Below are 20,176 nucleotides of genomic sequence, written 5' to 3' on the forward strand. Positions count from 1 at the left end.
CACTTTCCATTCAGATCTGTCCTTGGGCCATCCACTTAATACATGTTCGTAAGAAGACTGTATACACTGGCTTGCATGTATAAACATGCACACATAAAAATACATATTTACCAAATCTTTACCTGCATTTTCTCATAGGGAAATGGATTATGAATGATTTTTCTTTTCGTTTAACTGTGGTTTTTCATGGGTATACAAGTAGCATATCCTTTATAAGCATGCTGTTGTTATCTAGTCACTAAGTCACGTTTGACTCTTTTGCAACCCCATGGACTGTAGCCCGCCAAGCTCTCTGGGTTTCCCAGGCAAGAATACTAGAGTGGGTTGCCATTTCCTTCTTCAGGGGATCGTCCCAATGCAGGGATCAAAACTGCCTCTTGCATTGGTAGGTGGATTCTTTACTGCTGAGCCACCAAGCAAGTCCCAAACCTAAATAAATATTAAAGACCTTTAGTGTTATTCATTGGAAACTAGGTTCTAGGCACTGGAGATCAAATATTGAATAAAGCAGATGAAAATCCTATTTTCATAGGGCTTCTGTTCTAGCGGAGTAAAAGCAAATACCCAACATCATGGCATATTTTCTAGCTTGCTACTAAATATTTTTAGAACACATCACAAAGTAAATGATACCCATGATTGATCTGAGGCTCTGTAAACTAATAAATACTATATTGCCCTTATAGGGTTTCAGGATCAAAGATTTATTGGAGTAAAATAACGTAAGCATTACTACTATTAATAATACTAATTAGAAGTCTGAATTTGGTACTATAGAGGTATGAAAAATGTAATGGCTGATATATAAATGCTAGTTGGCCAATGGATAAAAATTCTTTTATCTTTATTTCTAAAGCATTTGTTAAGTAGGCACATAAACTGCACAGACTGTAATCATTATTATCAATAAAGTATATCTACATTAATAAATGCACAAATATATTTAAAATGGCCTACTGTGTGCCAAGAATCTACCCATCTCATAGTTACATCAGCCGTGTACTGTGTTCAGCTTGTGTTTGGGGGCAACTGCCCTGCCTCTGTTTGCATGGTGGAAACTGAACAGCTTATGAGACACAAAAGACCTATAAAACTACTTTACAGTCAACACACACAAACACACACATACACTGAATATCCTTAAGACAGTCCTGATAAGAGTAATACTTTCTTCTCAGCACGATTAACAAAGTGCGTCTTCTGGCAAGACCATTCAGCAAGGTCATTTGGCGAAGGAACATTTTCCCAAAGTTTAAGTACCTCGTTTTCACTATACAATTTTCTGTTCTTAAGTTGATTAACCTCCTTATGAACAAAAAGGATTTGCTTTACCTTTTCTGTCTAAAACAAGCCCTTGTGGTATGACTCTTTGGTTATGCAGACAATATGAACAGAGCGAAATACCAGTATTGATAATGGAGCATCACAGCACAAACCCACTAACCGCGGCCACATCAAACAGACAATGAGAGGGCACCCAAGATTAAAAGCACCTTGGCGTTGGTCAGAAATGGTTTCATTATTCTCAATCTTTTTTGTACTGTCAACCTCATCTGCCTTCATGATAGCCTCCACGCACCTGATAGTGGTTCTTTTCTGCCTTTCATCCTTTGTATGGCTCTCCACTTTCTTCTGGATAAAACTCAAAACACAGCATGACGGACAACCCTCTCCACCACGGGATCCTGGCTACCCAACTCATCTGCGCTCTGGTCGTGTCATCTGCCCCAGTCTAAATGAGTCAAGGCCCAGCCTAGATCTCTCAGGGTGCCCAAAAAGCCTACCTTCCTGCCCGCTCCAAAGGCCATCGGGACTCTCACCCTGCCAGAATCACCCCCGCAACCCTATCTCCAGGCTGAGCCCAATACTTTCAAAGTCATGACTACTATCCACTCTGGCACCATCAAAAATTACCTCCTTCTGACCCTCAGCCCAGTTTCAATCAACCATGAGAAACCTAGGACTTTCATTCATCCTCAGTCTCTGCCCACAGTCTCTCATTCATTATTGCCAGAAGCACTCATTACCATCCAACCTGATATAAGTTTTTTTTTTTTACTTTTTCATTAGTCTTTCTTTCCCCACTAGAATGTAAGTGACTATGGGAGGGTTAGTTCTATTTTGGTCACTGATGTACTCCTAGTAATTTTAACAGTATCTGGCACATTGTAAGTGATCAATACATATTTTTGAATAAATACATATTGACCGTCTTAAATTCATGCTCTGTACTGTGATGGGACATGATTTTCATATTTAAAGAGAAATGTATAGGTTGCTTCCTATTCCTGGAACTCCCAATCCACTCCCATCCATACCTACCCCTACCTCTAGCTAACCTGGATATGTTTAATTTATGGCTCAAATCTCAGACATTCCTGATAAATAAGGTGCAGCACTTATTTTCCTGTTAGATAATTGATCGCCTAACTGCCTGTTTCTCTCCCTAACTCTAAAGGATCCTCTGTTTTCTTATGGAATTCCTGACACAAAATGTATTTTTAAAAATGAATGTATGCATGAATTAATAAATGGTAAAATGAATAATTAAATGGCACAACTGGTCAATTCACTGCATGATCTGATTTAAAGGATGCTAGGAAAATGTTCTCTTTGTACCCTATAAAACAACTAATAAGAAATAACCACCTACATCTTATACAATATGTGGCTAATAAGCCACAGGTCCCATCACTTTATGGCAAATAGATGGGGCCATCTATTTATTTCTGGGGGCTCCAAAATCACTGCAGATGGTTACCACAGCCAAAAATTAAAAGACACTTACTCCTTGGAAAAGAAGTTATGACCAACCTAGAGAGCATATTAAAAAGCAGAGACATTGCTTTGCCGACAAAGGTCCATCTGGTCAAAGCTAAGGTTTTCCCAGTAGTCATGTATGGATGTGAGAGTTGGACTATAAAGAAAGCTGAGCGCCAATGAATTGATGCTTTTGAACTGTGGTGTTAGAGAAGACTCTTGAGAGTCCCTTGGACTGCAAGGAGATCCAACCAGTCCATCCTAAAGGAGATCAGTCCTGGGTGTTCATTGGAAAGACTGATGCTGAAGCTGAAACTCCAATACTTTGGCCATCTGATGCGAAGAGCTGACTCATTTGAAAAGACCCTGATGCTGGGAAAGATTGAAGGCAGGAGAAGAAGGGGATGACAGAGGATGAGATGGTTGGATGGCATCACTGACTTAATAGGCATGAGTCTGAGTAAATTCCAGGAGTTGGTGATGGACAGGGAGGCCTGGCGTGCTGCAGTCCATAGGGTCACAAAAAGTCGGACACCACTGAGCGACTGAACTGAACTGATGGCTAATAACATTTACTGTTATAAAGTTGATATTTTGGACCCTGGGAGCCCACAGGAATACATGGAATGAGTGTTTGAAGCATCTAATAAACCATACAACCTCCTCTTCTAATTGCTCTATTCTTAGAGAAAGGAACATTACAAATGCTACAAATATCTACTGTGAATTGCTACCTTACACAAAAAGAAATAAAATTTAGCTGAAATGAGTTAATTCTAGGAACGCATGTGGGACAACAGTCACAGGTGGGAGCTGGAGATGGGCAGGGATACGCCAGCTATCCTGCAAGCAGCAGATGGTGGGACTTTTACAAGGGTGCCCAGGGTGCTTCCCAGCTGCATTCTCTAGGGACCCCATCTCTCCCATCACTGCATCCCTAATATGGAGCACAGCATACCCTTTTGAATTAGAATGAAGCACTGTCTGAGACATGAAGAAACTGGGTATGCTTTGAAATAAGGGCAGAGGAAACATCATGCAGAAAAGTTCAGAATCCTGAGTAAGCAAAGCACATGTTAAGTCAAAGCTAACAGTTGGACATGAAAAGGATCTGGGTGCATGGGGCAAGGAGACAGAGAATGAGGGCTGGAGGCAGACTATGCAAGCTGCATCTGCGTGCATGCATGTGTGCTCACTCATTCATGCCCAACTCTTTGCAACTCCATGGACTGTAGCCCAACAGGCTCCTCTGTCCATGGGATTCTCCAGTCAAGAATACTGGAGTGCCTTGCCATGCCCTCCTCCAGGGGATCTTCTCAACCCAGGGATAGAACATGTATCTCTTAGGTCTCCTGCACTGGCAGATGGGTTCTTTACCACTAGTGGCATCTGGGAAAACTCCTGCAAGCTTCATGGCATGGGCTTGAAGTGAAGTGAAGTGAAAGTCAGTCTGTTGTGTCCGACTATTTGCGACCCCATGGACTATACAATCCATGAAATTCTCCAGGTCAGAATACTGGAGTGGGTAGCCTTTCCCTTCTCCAGGGGATCTTCCGAACCCAGGGATTGAACCCAGGTCTCCTGCATTGCAGGTGGATTCTTTATCAGCCGATCCACAAGGAAAGCCCATGGCATGGACTTAATGCTATGAAACTCAGACTCTGTCACCTTCTTAACTGTCCTGCCCAGGCCCTGGAGGCTCAGCAAGGGCACTTCGGAAGGGGGTATATCCAGCCTGGGGAAGGGGGAGATGAGGGGGTAGGACGGAGGCAGAAAGATTAGGACTTCCCTGTACTCAGACCTCTCCTGTACCATCCCCAAAGCAAAGGAACTTTGCTTTAATTGACTTGAAATAACTAGGATTTATGTTTACTTGTAAAATAAAGGTTTAAAAAACATTCCACCAGGTGACAATGAAAGCCAGAACCCCAAAATAATATTATCACGCTACTGTGTTAGAAAAACCATTTTGCACAGAGAAGGGTAGGGCCTGGCTGGGAGTCATGCGAACTAAAAGTCTATGACACAGTGATGAATCAAATGACGCTGGCAGAACGTTTGAGAAGTTACAATGAGTAACAGAGAGCACTTTTCAATTAATTAAACGTGAGGAGAAAAGCAGTGAAGGGTAGGGAGAGTCCAAGATTTTCGGGTAGGGAAATTGATAAATATTCAGGTTCCATTCACCAAGAAAGAAGATAGGTATAGCAGATTTGGGTAGAATATAATTATTTGACTTTCAGATACAATTAGTTTGATTCCTTATGGAACACTCAGACGAAGGGCTCCATCTTGAATACAGTAATATATATTCCCCAAAAGGATAATAAAGAGTTTTGGATTGTGTGAGAAATAATTGAGGCATTTTATGTTAGACAACGCCTGTTGTGTGTGTGTGATGTGAATAAGAAATGTCATCTGTTGAGAGGGAGGGGAAAGATACAAATAAAGCTAAAGGAGGTTTTGAAAGTTTAATCTAATGATCTAGGAGACGGGAACAAGAATAAATACTTTTCAGAATTTTTTTTTTTTAAAGCTGAAGAGGTGTTAAGACCATGTTAATACTGAGTGTTAGCCTGTTGCTCTTTAGTCCCTAAGCTATATCCATCATCTTTGAGACCCAATGGACTGTAGCCCACCAGGCTCCCTTGTCCATGGCATTTCCCAGGCAAGAATACTGGAGTGAGTTGCCATTTCTTCTCCAGGGATCTTCCCCAACCAGGGATTGAACAAGCATCTCTTGCACTGGCAGGCAGATTCTTTACCACTGAGCAACCAGGGAAGCCTCTGGGTGTTCAGCCACTATGAGTAAAATAGATAGCTAGCAGGGAGCTGTGGAGAAGGCAATGGCAACCCACTCGAGTACTCTTGCCTGGAGAATCCCATGGACGGGGGAGCCTGGTGGGCTGCCGTCTATGGGGTCGCAGAGTCGGACGCAACTGAAGCGACTTAGCAGCAGCAGCAGCAGGAAGCTGTGGTACAGTGCAGGTAACTCAGCTCTGTGCTCTGTGAGGACCTGAGGGAGGGAGGGATGGAGACCGGAGGGGGGCTCGGAAGAAAGGGATACACGTATACTGATGACTGATTCATGCTGTTGTATAGCAGAAACCAACACAGCCTTGTAAAGCAATTATATGCCAAGCAAAAATCAAAAGAAAAAACATACCTGGTGTTAGGAATTTATAGTGGCAAAAATCTGTGTATTTATGAGATTTCTCCCTGGTTATGCTGTGTTCAAATCGTAAGGACTGAAATACGGGATCATAATAGTGATCCATGACTGAGGGTTTGTGAGCCTCTTGCAGGAAAAAAAAAAAAAGGATTCCAAAAGAGAAAACCATTTTGTAAAGGTAATAGTTCAAGTGATAGATTCTAGAGAGTGTAAAATGAGTAATGGGTCATCGGACTAGTAGAGATTTGGGATTAAGGATTTGGCATTTACAGTGAAGCAGAAGAGGTTATGGGAAAGGTGGAAAGATGGTACATGGGAGATACATCCAAAAACTAAGAGTCCAACATGGGAACAATAGAATTAATCATCATATACCGAAATAGGTGATAAGCACTTAACGGCAACAAAATGTTCCAAGACAACATATCATCTGCTACATGAAATGCCAGATGGATCATTAGGCATTCAACAAACACAACCACCTACACACTCACATTTATACCTATTTATGTTTATCTTAAAATATTTTATTCTATAAAAACTAAATATGTTACTTTTGTCAAATACATGATCATTGTTCATTAACAAGAATAATAGTTTTTCCTTTTAAAATGTATGTCTTCTTGTTAAGAAGCCCTTATTATCCAGTCTATATATAATCAAGAATGGCTATCATATTCCTGATGGTAATGTGGTGATGAAACAGATGAACTCAGAGTGATCAACAAAGCAGATTATAGCACCAGATTATTCAATAATAATTTGTGACTTTTTTTCAAACATGAATATATCTTATGTAGATAACTTAGGTTATTTTAAGTCTCAAGGAATTATACATAATATATATATATATATATATATGTGTATATATATATATGTATATATATATATGGTTTCGGAGTCAAGGTTACCCCAGGTCTTGAAAATTTTATTACTGTCCAGTGTTCTTTATTTCTCAGAAAAAAAAAAAGACTATCAAAGGTAATCCTGAAAAGTACATAGGATGAGAAAGAGTGCTACCAAGGATACTATGTACCTATGTTTTAAAATTGGAGACCATGCTTTGAAAAGGCATCATGGTTTAATTTATTCTTGTGGTATGAGAGTTACATAGCCTACCTTATAATTCCTTTCAAGTAGGTCTTTGCAGAATGTGTGATTATCCCAAATGAAGTACAAGCTGTTAGTCCTTATTTTTTCCCCATTTTGAAACCCCATTTGATCTCTACTCCTTGTAAATTTGGCATCTTACATGTAGTACTTACTATATGCTATCTAAAGAAAAGAGGGTTTGAGGCTTGAATTTCTTATGAAAGTACCAAAATAATTCAACTTGTCTCTTTCTTCCAAGTCTGACACAATTAGTCTGAATCTGTTGACTCAGAGAGAGAACATATCAAAAAATGTTCCCGCTTCTTTTTCAAAACCCAAGGACAGACAGTATTGTTTGCTCATGTAAATTTAAATAAGGGACAACTTTGCTATGTCTGAATGTGCAAACCATTTATAGAATGAAACAGAGAATACAGAAGTTTTAATCTCTAGATCCAAGTAAGAATCTGTACCATTTAAAAATATTCAGCACAGAACACTGGTAAGCTGAAACCATACATTAGAATAAACTAAATGAATTTCACTCAGAGAGCCAGTGAGTGTGGGGAGTCCTCTCAATTCATGAGATATGGGGAATTATTTGAGGAACTAAAATATTTGATGGGTAAAGGCTATAAGCATATTAATTGTTTAATATTCTGAAGGGATCAAAATGTTGCATATGAAAGGCATCCATCTGTTTTAAAAAGCAGGGAACAACATAATTACCCAAGGAAAAATATGTGACTTCTTTAACAGAAAGGGAAGGAGTACAGTATAAGACTTAAGAGTGTGACCTCGTCATCAGATTGCCTAATTTTGGTTTATGACTCAATCACCTATTTCTTAATTACATGTTTTAAACTTTTTATTTATTAGAGTGCTAGCTAGTAAAAATCCCCTCACTTCTTTACCCACACTTTGATATTCTACATTGTGATGCTGGGGCAGGAAGTCTCTCGACCTGTGGCTCCCACAGGTACATGAATCTCTCTCAGGGGATGTGTAAGGTCAAAATGGTATAAGTGTGGATTCTGAACTATCATTTGTTTTTTTCACTCTCATTTTCTTATGAGGGTACAGTGGAATTTTCAGGGGGTTACATGACATATGATGTCAACACAGAAGCAAATGTGGTTACTCAGCTGTTGTTTATGTAGCTGGGCGTTAGTCATTTGTAACAATGTAATATAATGTTCACCTTCTCATTATTTAGCTTGAAAATAATCATTTTTCATAAAGATGATATTTTTGTCAACATCTAAGGGGTTTATCCAAGGGAATATTTCATGCAAAAATGGGCACAATAAAGGACAAATGATATGGACCTAAAAGAAGCAGAAGATATTAAGAAGAGTTGGCAAGAATATACAGAAGAACTATACAAAAGAGATCTTAATGACCCTGATAACCAAGATGGTGTGATCACTCACCTAGAGCCAGACATCCTGAAATGCAAAGTAAAGTATGCCTTAGGAAGCATCACTACAAACAAAGCAAGTAGAGGTGATGGAATTCCAGCTGAGCTATTTCAAATCCTAAAACATGATTTAGTGCTGCATACAATATGACAGCAAATTTGGAAAACTCAGCAGTGGCCACAGGACTAGAAAAGGTCAGTTTTCATTCCAATTCCAAAGAAAGTCAATGCCAAAGAATGTCAAACTACTACACAATTGCACTCATCTCACTTTGCCAGCAAAGTAATGCTCAAAATTCTTCAAGCTAGGCTTCAGCAGTACATCAACTGAGAACTTCCAGATGTTCAAGCTAGACTTAGAAAAGGCAGAGGAACCAGAGATCAAATTGCCAGCATCCATTGGACCATAGAAAAAGCGAGAGAATTCCAGAAAAACATCTACTTCTGCATCATTGAGTATGCTAAAGCCTTTGACTGTGTGGATCACAACAAACTGTAGAAAATTCTTGAAGAGATGGAATACCAGATGACCTTACCTGCCTTCTGAGAAAACTGTATGCAGGTTGAGAAGCAACAGTTAGAACCAGACATGGAACAACAGACTGATTCCAAATTGGGGATATCAAGGCTGTATATTATCACCCTGCTTATTTAACTTATATGCAGAGTACATCATGAAAAATGCCAGGCTGGATGAAGCACAAGCTGGAATCAAGATTGCTGGGAGAAATATCAATAACCTCAGATATGCAGATGACACTGCCCTTATGGCATAAAGCAAAGAGGAATTAAAGAACCTCTTGATGAAAGTGAAAGATGAGGGTGAAAAAGCTAGCTTAAAACTCAACATTAAAAAAACCGAGATCATGGCCTCTGGTCCCATCACTTCATGGCAAATCAATGGGGAAGCAGTGAAAACAGCGAAAGACTATTTTTTTGGCTACAAAATCACTTAGAAGATGACTGTAGCCATGAAATTAAAACACGCTTGCTCCTTTGAAGAAAAGTTATGACAAACCTAGATAGCATGTTAAAAGCAGCGACATTACTTTGCCAACAAAGGTCCATCTAGTCAAAGCTATAGTTTTTCCAGTAGTCATGTATGGATGTGAGAGGTGGACCATAAAGAAGGCTGAGCACCAAAGAATTGATGCTTTTGAACTGTGGCATTGGAGAAGACTCTTGAGAGTCCCTTGGACTGCAAGGAGGTCAAACCAGTCAATCCTAAAGGAAATCAGTTCTACATATTCATTGGAAGGACTGATGCTGAAACTGAAACTCCAGTACTTTAGCCTCCTGATGCAAAGAACTGACTCGCTGGGGATAAACCCTGATGCTGGGAAACATTGAAGGCAGGAAGAGAAGGGTACAATAGATGATGAAATGGTTGGATGGCATCACCGTTGCAATGGACATGAGTTTGAGCAATCTTCAGGAGATGGTGAAAGTCAGGGAAGCCTGGCGTGCTGCAATCCATGGGGTCACAGAGTCTGTGTCATCTTTAATATGATAAATAGAAATAAATATCACACATATAAACAAAACCATTTGGGGGTCTTCAAGGATTTTTCAGGAGCCTAAAAGAATCCTAGATCAGAGTTTGAGACATACTGCTGATTACATTTCTCCACTGACTGATGGAAACTGGCTGGGTTCAGAGAGGGCATGAGAGAGACCAGAGAAGGGAGGAGAGAGAAGGGCTTGGTTCCTGCCATTCTACCTGCACTTCCTCTTAGATCTCTCCAGCATCTCGCTCTCACAGAACCTGGTTCCAGCAGCAACTGGCCTCTAGTCTGCAGCTTACAGCCCGCCATTCAGTCCTGCAGAGCCATGGTGGGGATGCTAAAAGAGGTCTGACATCCAGGGCTGTGGGCTCCTCCCTGAGTCCCTGAGCTACCAGAGGCTGTCAGGAAGGCTCCTCTGCACAGGAGTCTGATGATCACCATCTGCCAGGCAAAATCCCCCGCCTTCACACTCTGCCTTCCGGCTCTAAGAGGTCCTCCTTCCTAGCTTCCGGGTTTTGATGACTCCAAGCTGGGGGAGGCATAAGCCTCCCATGGTTGTACCTCCGCATGCCTCAGTGTTCATCTTTGCTTTTCAAACTCTCCAACACTGTTTTACCAGTTTCCTGTTTCATCTTCCCTAAAGTAATATAGTGAGATTTCTGTTTTCCTGACTGTGTGGAGAGTGACACAATCAGTGACAGGTAGTGATGCATTAAAACCTACACCTAGTAAGAGAACTAACCATCTCTATGGTGACAAAATTGAATTAAGTATCTAAGAGGAAAAATTAATACTCTGAGCTTACAAATCTACAAATGTGAAAGAATACTGGTAATGTGAACAAGTGATATTAAATACTATGCTTTCTAGACATAACTGCCTTGTGACTACTGATACATGATACATGGCATATGATATATGATATTATATATATTCCAGTCATTTAAAACAGCACTTTCTTAAATTTTATGGAAGTATCTCTTCAAATTATTACCTAAACATAGACTTCTAAGACATTGTAATGACAAGTAATGAATAATGATAAAGTATATTCTCTCTAATGTTTAGTTGCACAATCTTAGTATGAAAAGATAAATCCTGCAAGAAAGGTAATTTCTAAGCAAATCATCTCATCTTATAGAGAACTTATACTGACATTTCCCTTTGAGGTTTTTGCATTATATACATTTTTAGTAAATACTTAGACTTACCACTTGAGAGGAGAGCAGGCTTACTTTTTACCATTGGACTAGAATGAGGAAATTTGTTGCTAAATGACATGAAAAGGTGTGTTGTGAAATCATCAGGAAGCTCGGCTTCCAGGAATGTCTTCATAAACAGCTTGAAACCTTCAAAATCTATTGTCTGAAAAAAAAATTTTAATATATATTTTAAGACTCAGTCAATGTTAAGATTGTTTGCAATGTTCAAGAGCATGAGCAGGAGAAATGATCTCAAACATTCTTACATCCAAGTCTACAAAAGGAAGGCAACTCTCTGAGAAATAAACCAGGCAGGCCTACACTTGACAGTGGTGATTAGATTTAGATGTCTTACCTGCAGCAACGGAGTAAGAAAAACAGGAGCTTTCTAGTCAGGCATCCCTATTTCCACAGTGTCTGTGTGGCCTTAAAAACTTTACTCTTTGAAAGTTAATTCCCTCCTCTGTAAATTGGGGAGAATATTCACAATTCCACAGAGTTATGATGATTAAATCAGACAACTATGTGAAGGTGCTGACGTAGAATCAAGAACACAGCACGAATACAGAAAGTTACCCCCCTTGTCTCCTTTCTTTGTCCCTGATAATAAATACTGTGTTCAACCACTGGAGAAAGTGGTGAACATGAAAGTTTTACCTTAACACCAAGACCAATGGATATAAAATCCTAAAGTGAAATTCTAAATCTTCCTAGGCAATTGTCAAAGAAATCTACTGCAAGATCTTTGCCCACTCTTACTCAGCGCAGAGCTATAAAAGAGCTGACATTTGCATGCAAAGAACCATTGCTACACTGAGAATCTCCGCGTCCACTTGGGGAAATGGTGATGGGAGCTACCTTCTAGTCTCAAGTTCATGGGAGAATTTCACAGGAGCTACTGAGAGAGCTTGCTTTCTCCAAGCAGATGAGAACAGTGGGCTGAGATCTGACTCCTGCCTGGGAAACTGAGAACAAGGGTGCAGGTACTTTAGGGCCAAGACAGGACAACGGTGTTGATTGGGCTTGGCCAACTCTCCTTGTCACTGCAGGGACACTAGTGCATAAACGTTGCCTGGGAAATAGATGTAGACTTCATGGAAGAGAAGGCCCCTGGAGTTGTGTTGGATACTATCTACTAGGCCATTTGAAGGGACTAGGAGACCTACAGAGAAGAAACTGAAATGCAGCCACATCTGTCCAGATCAAAGGACTGCAAGTGCTGTAGGCTCATAGGAAGCCCTTGAAAGATACATTTATTTTTTCCTTACCAATTAGTTCAATATAATGGAGATGAAACTAAAAATAAGGCAAAAACAAAACTTGGCAGATTAATGCTCCCAATTTTTTTCAAACTCCTGGCAGAAGAGAACAAACTTAATTCCATAAACTGCAAATTTCGGATACAAAAAGCTTATTTTGTCTTACATAAAAATATTGGGATACGGTGGCAGAGAATGACCAATTTTATCACTGTACTATTTTGAATAGACCTAAAATAGAATAAGATGTATAAGGATATCAATATGAGAAAGTAAATTTTTGCAGATTAGATCATATAACATTTAACTATATATACTATGTATGCTTTTGTACCTAATATTATCTCAAGCCAATATAAAAAAAACATTATGTTTATTAATGGTTCCAAGATCCCGCCTGCAACTTAATCTGACATTTTTAATTAAGTCTTGTTTTGCTTATTCATTCTCAGTAGGGCACTTCAAATATTTATACATATATATGTGTGTGTATGTGTGTATATATGTGTATATATATATATATATATATATATATATATATATATATGGCGGTGGTGGTTTAGTTGCTAAGTCGTGTCTGACTCACGCAATCCCATGGACTATAGCCTGCCAGCCTTCTTGGCTCATGCGATTCTCCAGGCAACAACACTGGAGTGGGTTGCTATTTCCTTCTCCAATATATATATATATATACACACACACAGTTGGTTATATATTAGTGGTGGTAAAAAGACTTCATTTTTTCCATGTTCAATGAATCATCTCCACCACAGAATATTACAAATTCTCCTAGTAGTTCAGTTCAGTCTCTCAGTTGTGTCCGACTCTTTGTGACCCATGGACTGCAGTCTACAAGCAGACTGAACCACAAAACTAAAATCCATGAATATATAAAGAACAGCATCAATCAGCTGAGATACTTTCAGGAAGTATTTGCTATAACAAATAAAGAAGGGAACCAGGAGTTAATTCAAAAGGTTATAGGAAATTTGTGTGATAAACATATTCACAAGTATCATGACTAAAATCAAAGTTACTTATAGTATCTCTTCTCTCTGTACCCTTTGGTAGTCAGCATTATGTTTGGAAACATAACATGATAGAAGCATGGTCTTGAAGTCAGACTCCTTGGATCAACTCTTGACCCAACACTATCCAGCTGGGTGACAGTGGGCAATTTATTAATCTCTCTGTGACTCACGTTCTTCATCTATAATAACAATCTCTTAGTTTGTTAGGAAAAATTCCCCACAATATTGGAAGAATGAACCTTAAACCACATTAACATAAATGCTTCCATTTGCATTTAATAGATCATTACATGGGTCCCCTTTTTTTGTTGTTGGGCACTTTGTTTGTTTATTTGCTTATCCTTTGTCTTTGCTTTTGAGAAATCTGGTAATTAAATGTGAACAAAGGACTATAATGACTGAATTTTTTCCTCTGGGTCTTCCTTTACAGTAAGATTATATTTTAAAACGGAATTCTTTCATGTCAGGGTTTAACATAGGAAAACAACAACAGCAAACCAACAAAAACAACAACAAGGACTTCAGAATAAAACAGTTTTGTTTCATATTCTAATACCTCCACTCACCACCTGAGTGATTTGGGGCAAGACATGTATCAGCTCTTTTAAGGAAAAATCTGCCTCATCCCAAGTATGTTTATGCCCTTCATAGAGCCCTACATAACCCACATAGAACACCCTTGAAATCAGTGCCTGTGATTCAATGAAGAAAACCAGGAAAACAGCCAGTCCGAAGGAAAAAAAAAATGAACTTAATGTATGACATCTCTCTTGATAAGGAATACATTTCTCCTTGATACCTTCTTTTTCAGATCTCAGGAAAACTTTTTGAACTAGCTCCAGTGTTGTAGCTCTCCCTTGCTCAGCAAGCAAAAAAAAAATAGCTTAGTTGTATTATCTGTCACCTCTATACCTTAATTTCCTCCATATAAGATGACCCATTCAGCAGTGCTGCCTAAACGTAATAATAAATTGATGTAAAGCATTTAATGTACCCTTGGGCCCAAAGGATATAAAAGAAATAAAATAGCTTAAAAAAGGAAAGGGAATAAATAAAAAGAAGTACTGATTTGAGGTTAGATTTTTATAACCTTAATTTGCCCTAGTCTATTGATTCAGAAAATTAGAAAATTCATTGCATTTTTCCAAACTGGACCCATAGTTTTTGTGTCTTAGATATTGTGCAGTAATTGTTCTGAGTCAGGCAACATTGGCGAATGATTGCCTTCAGAAAGTAAGCCTTTGAAAAGAGATTAACTTACTTTAAAATAACTAAAAGCCTTTCTTAGACATAAGAATAGAATAAAAATTTCCTTAGTTCTTAAATGATTTCCACAAGATGATGTCATCCTATTTATGACTGAAGTTTTAGTGATGACGTCAGCTTCTTCCTCCAGCTTCTTTATAGTGTTGGTAGGAGCAAACTTCCTTTCTCTTACATTTCCTGTCATTACACACAGCTTACAATGTTGTAAAACCCAAACTTCTTCAAAGCCAAAAGGCAGCTGCTTCAGGGTTTCATGTTCATTGAGGAATTAATCTTCAATGCCTTTCCTGGTTAAGTCATTTACTTCTCATTAGCAGAAGATTTTCCAATTCTCTAAAATTCTGTGTTTTCTAGAATATTAACACTTCCATAAATTGATACTATCCTCAATCTGTACATTTTTCTTATTTCACAATTTAGCAGAATATTTCCAAATTTACATCTCTTATTTTCTACTGCCGTCATGCAGCAGCACTAGCATTGGTTTCTGAAGATCGTGACCTTTAAATAGAATGAAATCATTTATATGCAAAGCAATAGAAACACTAATGCAAAACGTAGGATCAAACAACTAAATGAGTTCTCAAAAATCAAATTGGCTAGAAGTTCAGAGACACACAATCCAAATTATATTTAAGATTTTGAAACCTGTTTTTCCATTTTTTTTTTCTTGAAGGAGCAGCCACAGACTATTTAGGGAGATAGAATCTCTAAAGAATACAAACTCGGGAAGCTGCTCAGAGCTTGCTGCCAAGTTGGCACAAATTCAAAACACATTTCTATGTGCCTTTCATTATTCTATCTGACCATCTGGATTCGTGATGTTTAAATTCCTGCTAATAATAAAGAAATAACTCTAGTATTCATCCAAGTAGATTCAAAGTGAATGAAAATAAATGTCGTCACTCTATCATTAATTTATTTTGGCAGTTTCAGGATAAAGATTTTCTCATATTCAGCAAATGTACATTATGCATATATCCACTCTGTACTGGGCTCTGTTCTAGGTGTTGGGGTAAAGATGTTACTGATACATGCAAAATTCTTCCATCGGGGGCTTATCTTCTAATAAAGGGAATAAGAAAAATAATAAATAGCTTAAATGTACAGTGTCTGAAGGTATTAAGTAGTGTGTACGTATGTGCTAAGTCATGTCTAACTCTTTGTGACCCTATGGACTGTAGCTCACCATGCTTCTCTGTCCATGCGATTCTGGAATGGAAGAATATTGGAGTGGGTTGCCACCGCCCTCTCTCCAGGGGATCTTCCCCATCCAGGGATCAAACCCACGTCTCCCGCTTCTCCTGCATTGCAGGTGGATTCTTCACCACTAGCACTGCCACCAGGGAGCCCAATTAAATGTTGTATAAGAAATAGAGAAGGAAGAAATTTATATATTGGGGATGGTGCTTGTAGTTTTAAATCTGATGATTAGGAAATGAGAATCTGTTCTTTGAATAAAGACTGGAATGAGATGAGGGAGCGAGCTTCACACATTTGGAGAAAGAACATCCCAGAGAGATAAAAACAGGTGGTGCAAATGTCCTGAGGCATTAAGATGTTCTTGTTTTAGACGATTTTCTATAAGAGGTAGTGAAGAAAAGCAAGAGACTAGAGCAGGATTGAGGAAGGACTAGAATTATAGAGAGGATGTAAAAGACAGGATCTTTGGTGGTGTGTATATGGGGGCAGACGCTGTAAAAAATATTTTAGACCATCAATACAGTGCTATGGTGGGACTTTCCTGGTGGTCCAGTGGTTAGGACTCCATACTCCCAATGAGAGGGCCCATGTTCAAACCCTGGTCAGGGAACTAAGATTACACAAGCCACAACTAAGCTTGGCACAGGCAACTAAATAAGTAAATAAATATTAAAAATAAACCATTATGGCTTAAAGTCGAGTGAGAGGAACAGTTATTGGAGGGTTGCAGCAGGAAATCATGTGATCTAACATATTTTAACAGGATCATATCCTCATAATAGGGCTTCCCCGGCGGCTCAAATGGTAAAGAATCCACCTGCAATGCAGGAGACCTAGGTTCCATCCCTGGGTCTGGAAGAGCCTCTGGAGAAGGGAATGGCTACTCACTCCAGTATTCTTGCCTGGAGAATCCCATGGACAGAGGAGCTTGGGGGGTTACAGTCCATGGGGTCACAAAGAGTTGGACATGACTGAGCAACTAACACTTTCATGATCACAAGAGGATAGTAAGACTAATAACAATAGGATCATTTTACATAACAGGATCTTATAACTTTTATATCAGACAAAAAGTCCAATTTTCACAATTGCTAATGAACTTGCATACACAGCTGATTAATACGTAATCTTTTTTTTAATTATGAATAATTTTTCTTCTTTACATTTATTTATTTATGTTTTATTTTATTTTTTTACTTTTTTCATTTATTTTTATTAGTTGGAGGCTAATTACTTTACAATATTGTGGTGGTTTTTGTCATACATTGACATGAATCAGCCATGGATTTACATGTATTCCCCATCCCGATCCCCCTTCCCACTAGGTGATCTTTAAAAGACAAAAATTAATCACTGAAGTATCAAAGACTAAGTAGCTAAAACCATGAACAAAGAAATTACTTCAACTCATTTATCATTAAGTGTTGACTAAGTGCCTACTATGTGTACAATAGTGCTGGCTACCAAGCAAAAGAAGTCAAATGAGGTAGGCAGCAATTTAAGTTAGTCAGAGGCTTTCTTTCACCATTTCCATATCAATTTTCCTAGTCTGTATCATTATATGCAAATTTATATCTAATTTACATCATTAACTAATTATGTTAAATCAAACACTGATGTAAAGGTTACTGAACCAAAACATATACATTAATATGTAGTATGGCTAACTTTCTGAGATTCCAAATACATGATTTTGATATTAAAATATTTTCAGGAAAGAAAATCTACATTTTAAATGCCTCATTGCTAATGTGTATCTTGTACTGAAATTGATCCTGCAATAGACTGTACATTACCCTTTAGATTTCAGAGCACTCCTTGATAGCCTCCTACACGGCCATGGAGAAACTTCCATTAACAAGAAAGAGTGAAAGTGTGAATTTCACACTGGATTGAAACTTAGTTTTGGTAAATGAAATTATCTTCCCTACCTCAGAAGTGCATAATTTATTAACTGTACCAGTCTTTACCTAAAACTAACATCTACTAAGTCTCACAGAGAGAAATAGACATGTGTTTTTCAGTAAGAGATGCCCAATGGCAAGAATAACAAACAATGATACTCCAAGTTATTTTAGTAATTATGAAATGCACATTATCGATTAGAAAAATTTTAAGCGGGTTACTTTTATTGTGATTTTCAGTATATCCTGATCAAGAGTCTGTATCCCACTAAATTTTGTACTTCAGCTGAAATCTACTCTGAAAAAATTTTTACTGGAGTATAGTTGATTTACAAAGTTGTGTTAGTTTCAGGTGTATAGCAAAGTGAATCAGTTATCCATATACATATACACACTCTTTTTAGATTCTTTTCCTATATAGACCATTGCAGAGTATTGAGTAGAGTTCCCTATGCTATACAGTAGGTTCTCATTAATTATCTCTTTTATATATAGTATATATATATAATATATCCCAACCTTCCAATTTATCCCTCCTCTTCTAACCTCATTAACCATGAATTTGTTTTCTACATCTGTGACTCTATTTCTGTTTTGTGGAGAAGTTCATTTGTACCATTTTTTAAAAAATAGATTCCACCTTCATCTCGTAGGACGCTGTCTTGCCTGTGTTTCGTGTTGTCACTAGAACTGGTGTGAGTTATTACTGAACCACACACCAAATGCTCTAAAAGTTATTTCTCCTCAAAAAATAAAACAGAATAAAGATTTTGTGAATAACTATGCATCTATAATTTTCATTAATAATGTCAGTTTTTAAGGACTGCATACTTGCATCTTTGTGGAGGGAGATGGGAGGAAGGTTCAAGAAGGAAGAGACATATGTACACCTATAGCTGATTCATGTTGATGTCTGACAGAAAATAACAAAATTCTGTAAAGCAATGATCCTTCAATGAAAAAAATAAATTAATTTTTAAAAGTCCCCAAATGATCCTCTTAATGCAGGTATGTGTATAGGCAGAAATTACAAGTATCTCTTCTTCCCTGCTGGACTATAAGATCCAACACAACTCTGAACCACACAGTGCTTAACATAATTCTTTTACATTGCAGGTTAGCATGATAGATTTGAAGTATGGACACTGCAATAGCAAAAAAATAGAAATAAGCACAATTTCACTCAATACCTGTTTGTATGACATCTAGCAAGAAAGAAAACTGATTCAAGTAGTATGGTAAGAATTTGTGAAATAGAATAAATACAAAAAGGTTTTGACCAGGAATAGATTGTTTTAATAAATCTCAAATGAGATTATTTTAAAGTATGATAGCACATGGCTATATATGTAATATTGTAACAAATTAAAATAAAACAAAATCAACAAAAGTATTGATAACAATATAACAAAAAATTTGGAATGATTTCAAATACATATTATCCTAAAAAATCTCTTCTTTCTAATCCATCAAGGCCCAAATATGTCTGGGTTATTACAGGGAGAAACATCAAGATGAAAAAGTGTAGAAGACAAGTCAGGAAGTGCTCAGCTAGCATGTGAGAGTGAGGGAATGAGAGTCTACAGGAGCATCAGGGAATTCACTGATTATTTTCAGGACCTAAGAATTCCTTAGTAGTGTAGTGTCACTCGCTCAGTCGTGTCTGACCCTGCAACCCTCTAGACTGTGGCCCGCCAACTTCCTCTGTTCATGGGATTCTCCAGGCAAGATTTCTGGAGTGGATTGCCATCCCCTTCTCCAGAGGATCTCCCCGACCCAGGGATCGAACTGGGGTCTCCTGCACTGCAGGCAGATTCTTTACCATCTGAGCTACAGGGAAGATTCCCAGGTGAAGTACTTTGCAAGCAATCTGTAAAATATATTTAATTGCTTGATACTTCTTGGTAGCAAAGATCATCTTGACCATTTCTGTTTCTTCCACATGTCCAGATGCAATGAAGGTAAAAGTGAAAGTCTTAAGTCAGTATTGTTCGATTCTCTGCAGCCCTATAGACTGCAGCCCACCAAGCTCCTCTGTCCATGGGATTCTCCAGGCAAGAATACTGGAAAGTGTTGCCACTTTCTACTCCAGGGAATTTTCCCAACCCAGGGATTGAATTCATGTCTTCTGCACTGCAGGCCAGTTCTTTATTGTCTGAGCCACAAGGGAACAATATCTGATACATAATATGCATGCATTATTTGGGATGCAACCAACAATTTTTGTTCCAAGTGCTTTTCTCACTTTCTATATGTTTATCCTCACTGGTAGATGTTTTTATGCCAAACTACTTCTTAAAGCCTTCAACCTCTCCGTTCAATCTTTATAGTCAGTAATATGCTCTATTATCCATAAATGGAA

The 20,176-nt window shown here is 38.3% G+C and overlaps 1 protein-coding gene across 4 annotated transcripts in view; it reads right to left on the bottom strand.

Annotated features, from left to right (window-relative positions):
* DGKB (diacylglycerol kinase beta) overlaps window positions 1-20,176 on the bottom strand; it is an 809,350-nt gene that overhangs the window by 614,388 nt on the left and 174,786 nt on the right. For all 4 annotated transcript variants that reach the window (XM_043872850.1, XM_043872849.1, XM_043872848.1 and 1 more), the window contains one exon: window positions 11,161-11,314. In XM_043872850.1, the coding sequence (XP_043728785.1) occupies window positions 11,161-11,314 (154 nt within the window). The remainder of the gene's footprint in view (window positions 1-11,160; window positions 11,315-20,176) is intronic.

Source organism: Cervus elaphus, chromosome 18 (assembly GCF_910594005.1).
Source record: "Cervus elaphus chromosome 18, mCerEla1.1, whole genome shotgun sequence".
NCBI classification, from domain to species: Eukaryota; Metazoa; Chordata; class Mammalia; order Artiodactyla; family Cervidae; genus Cervus; species Cervus elaphus.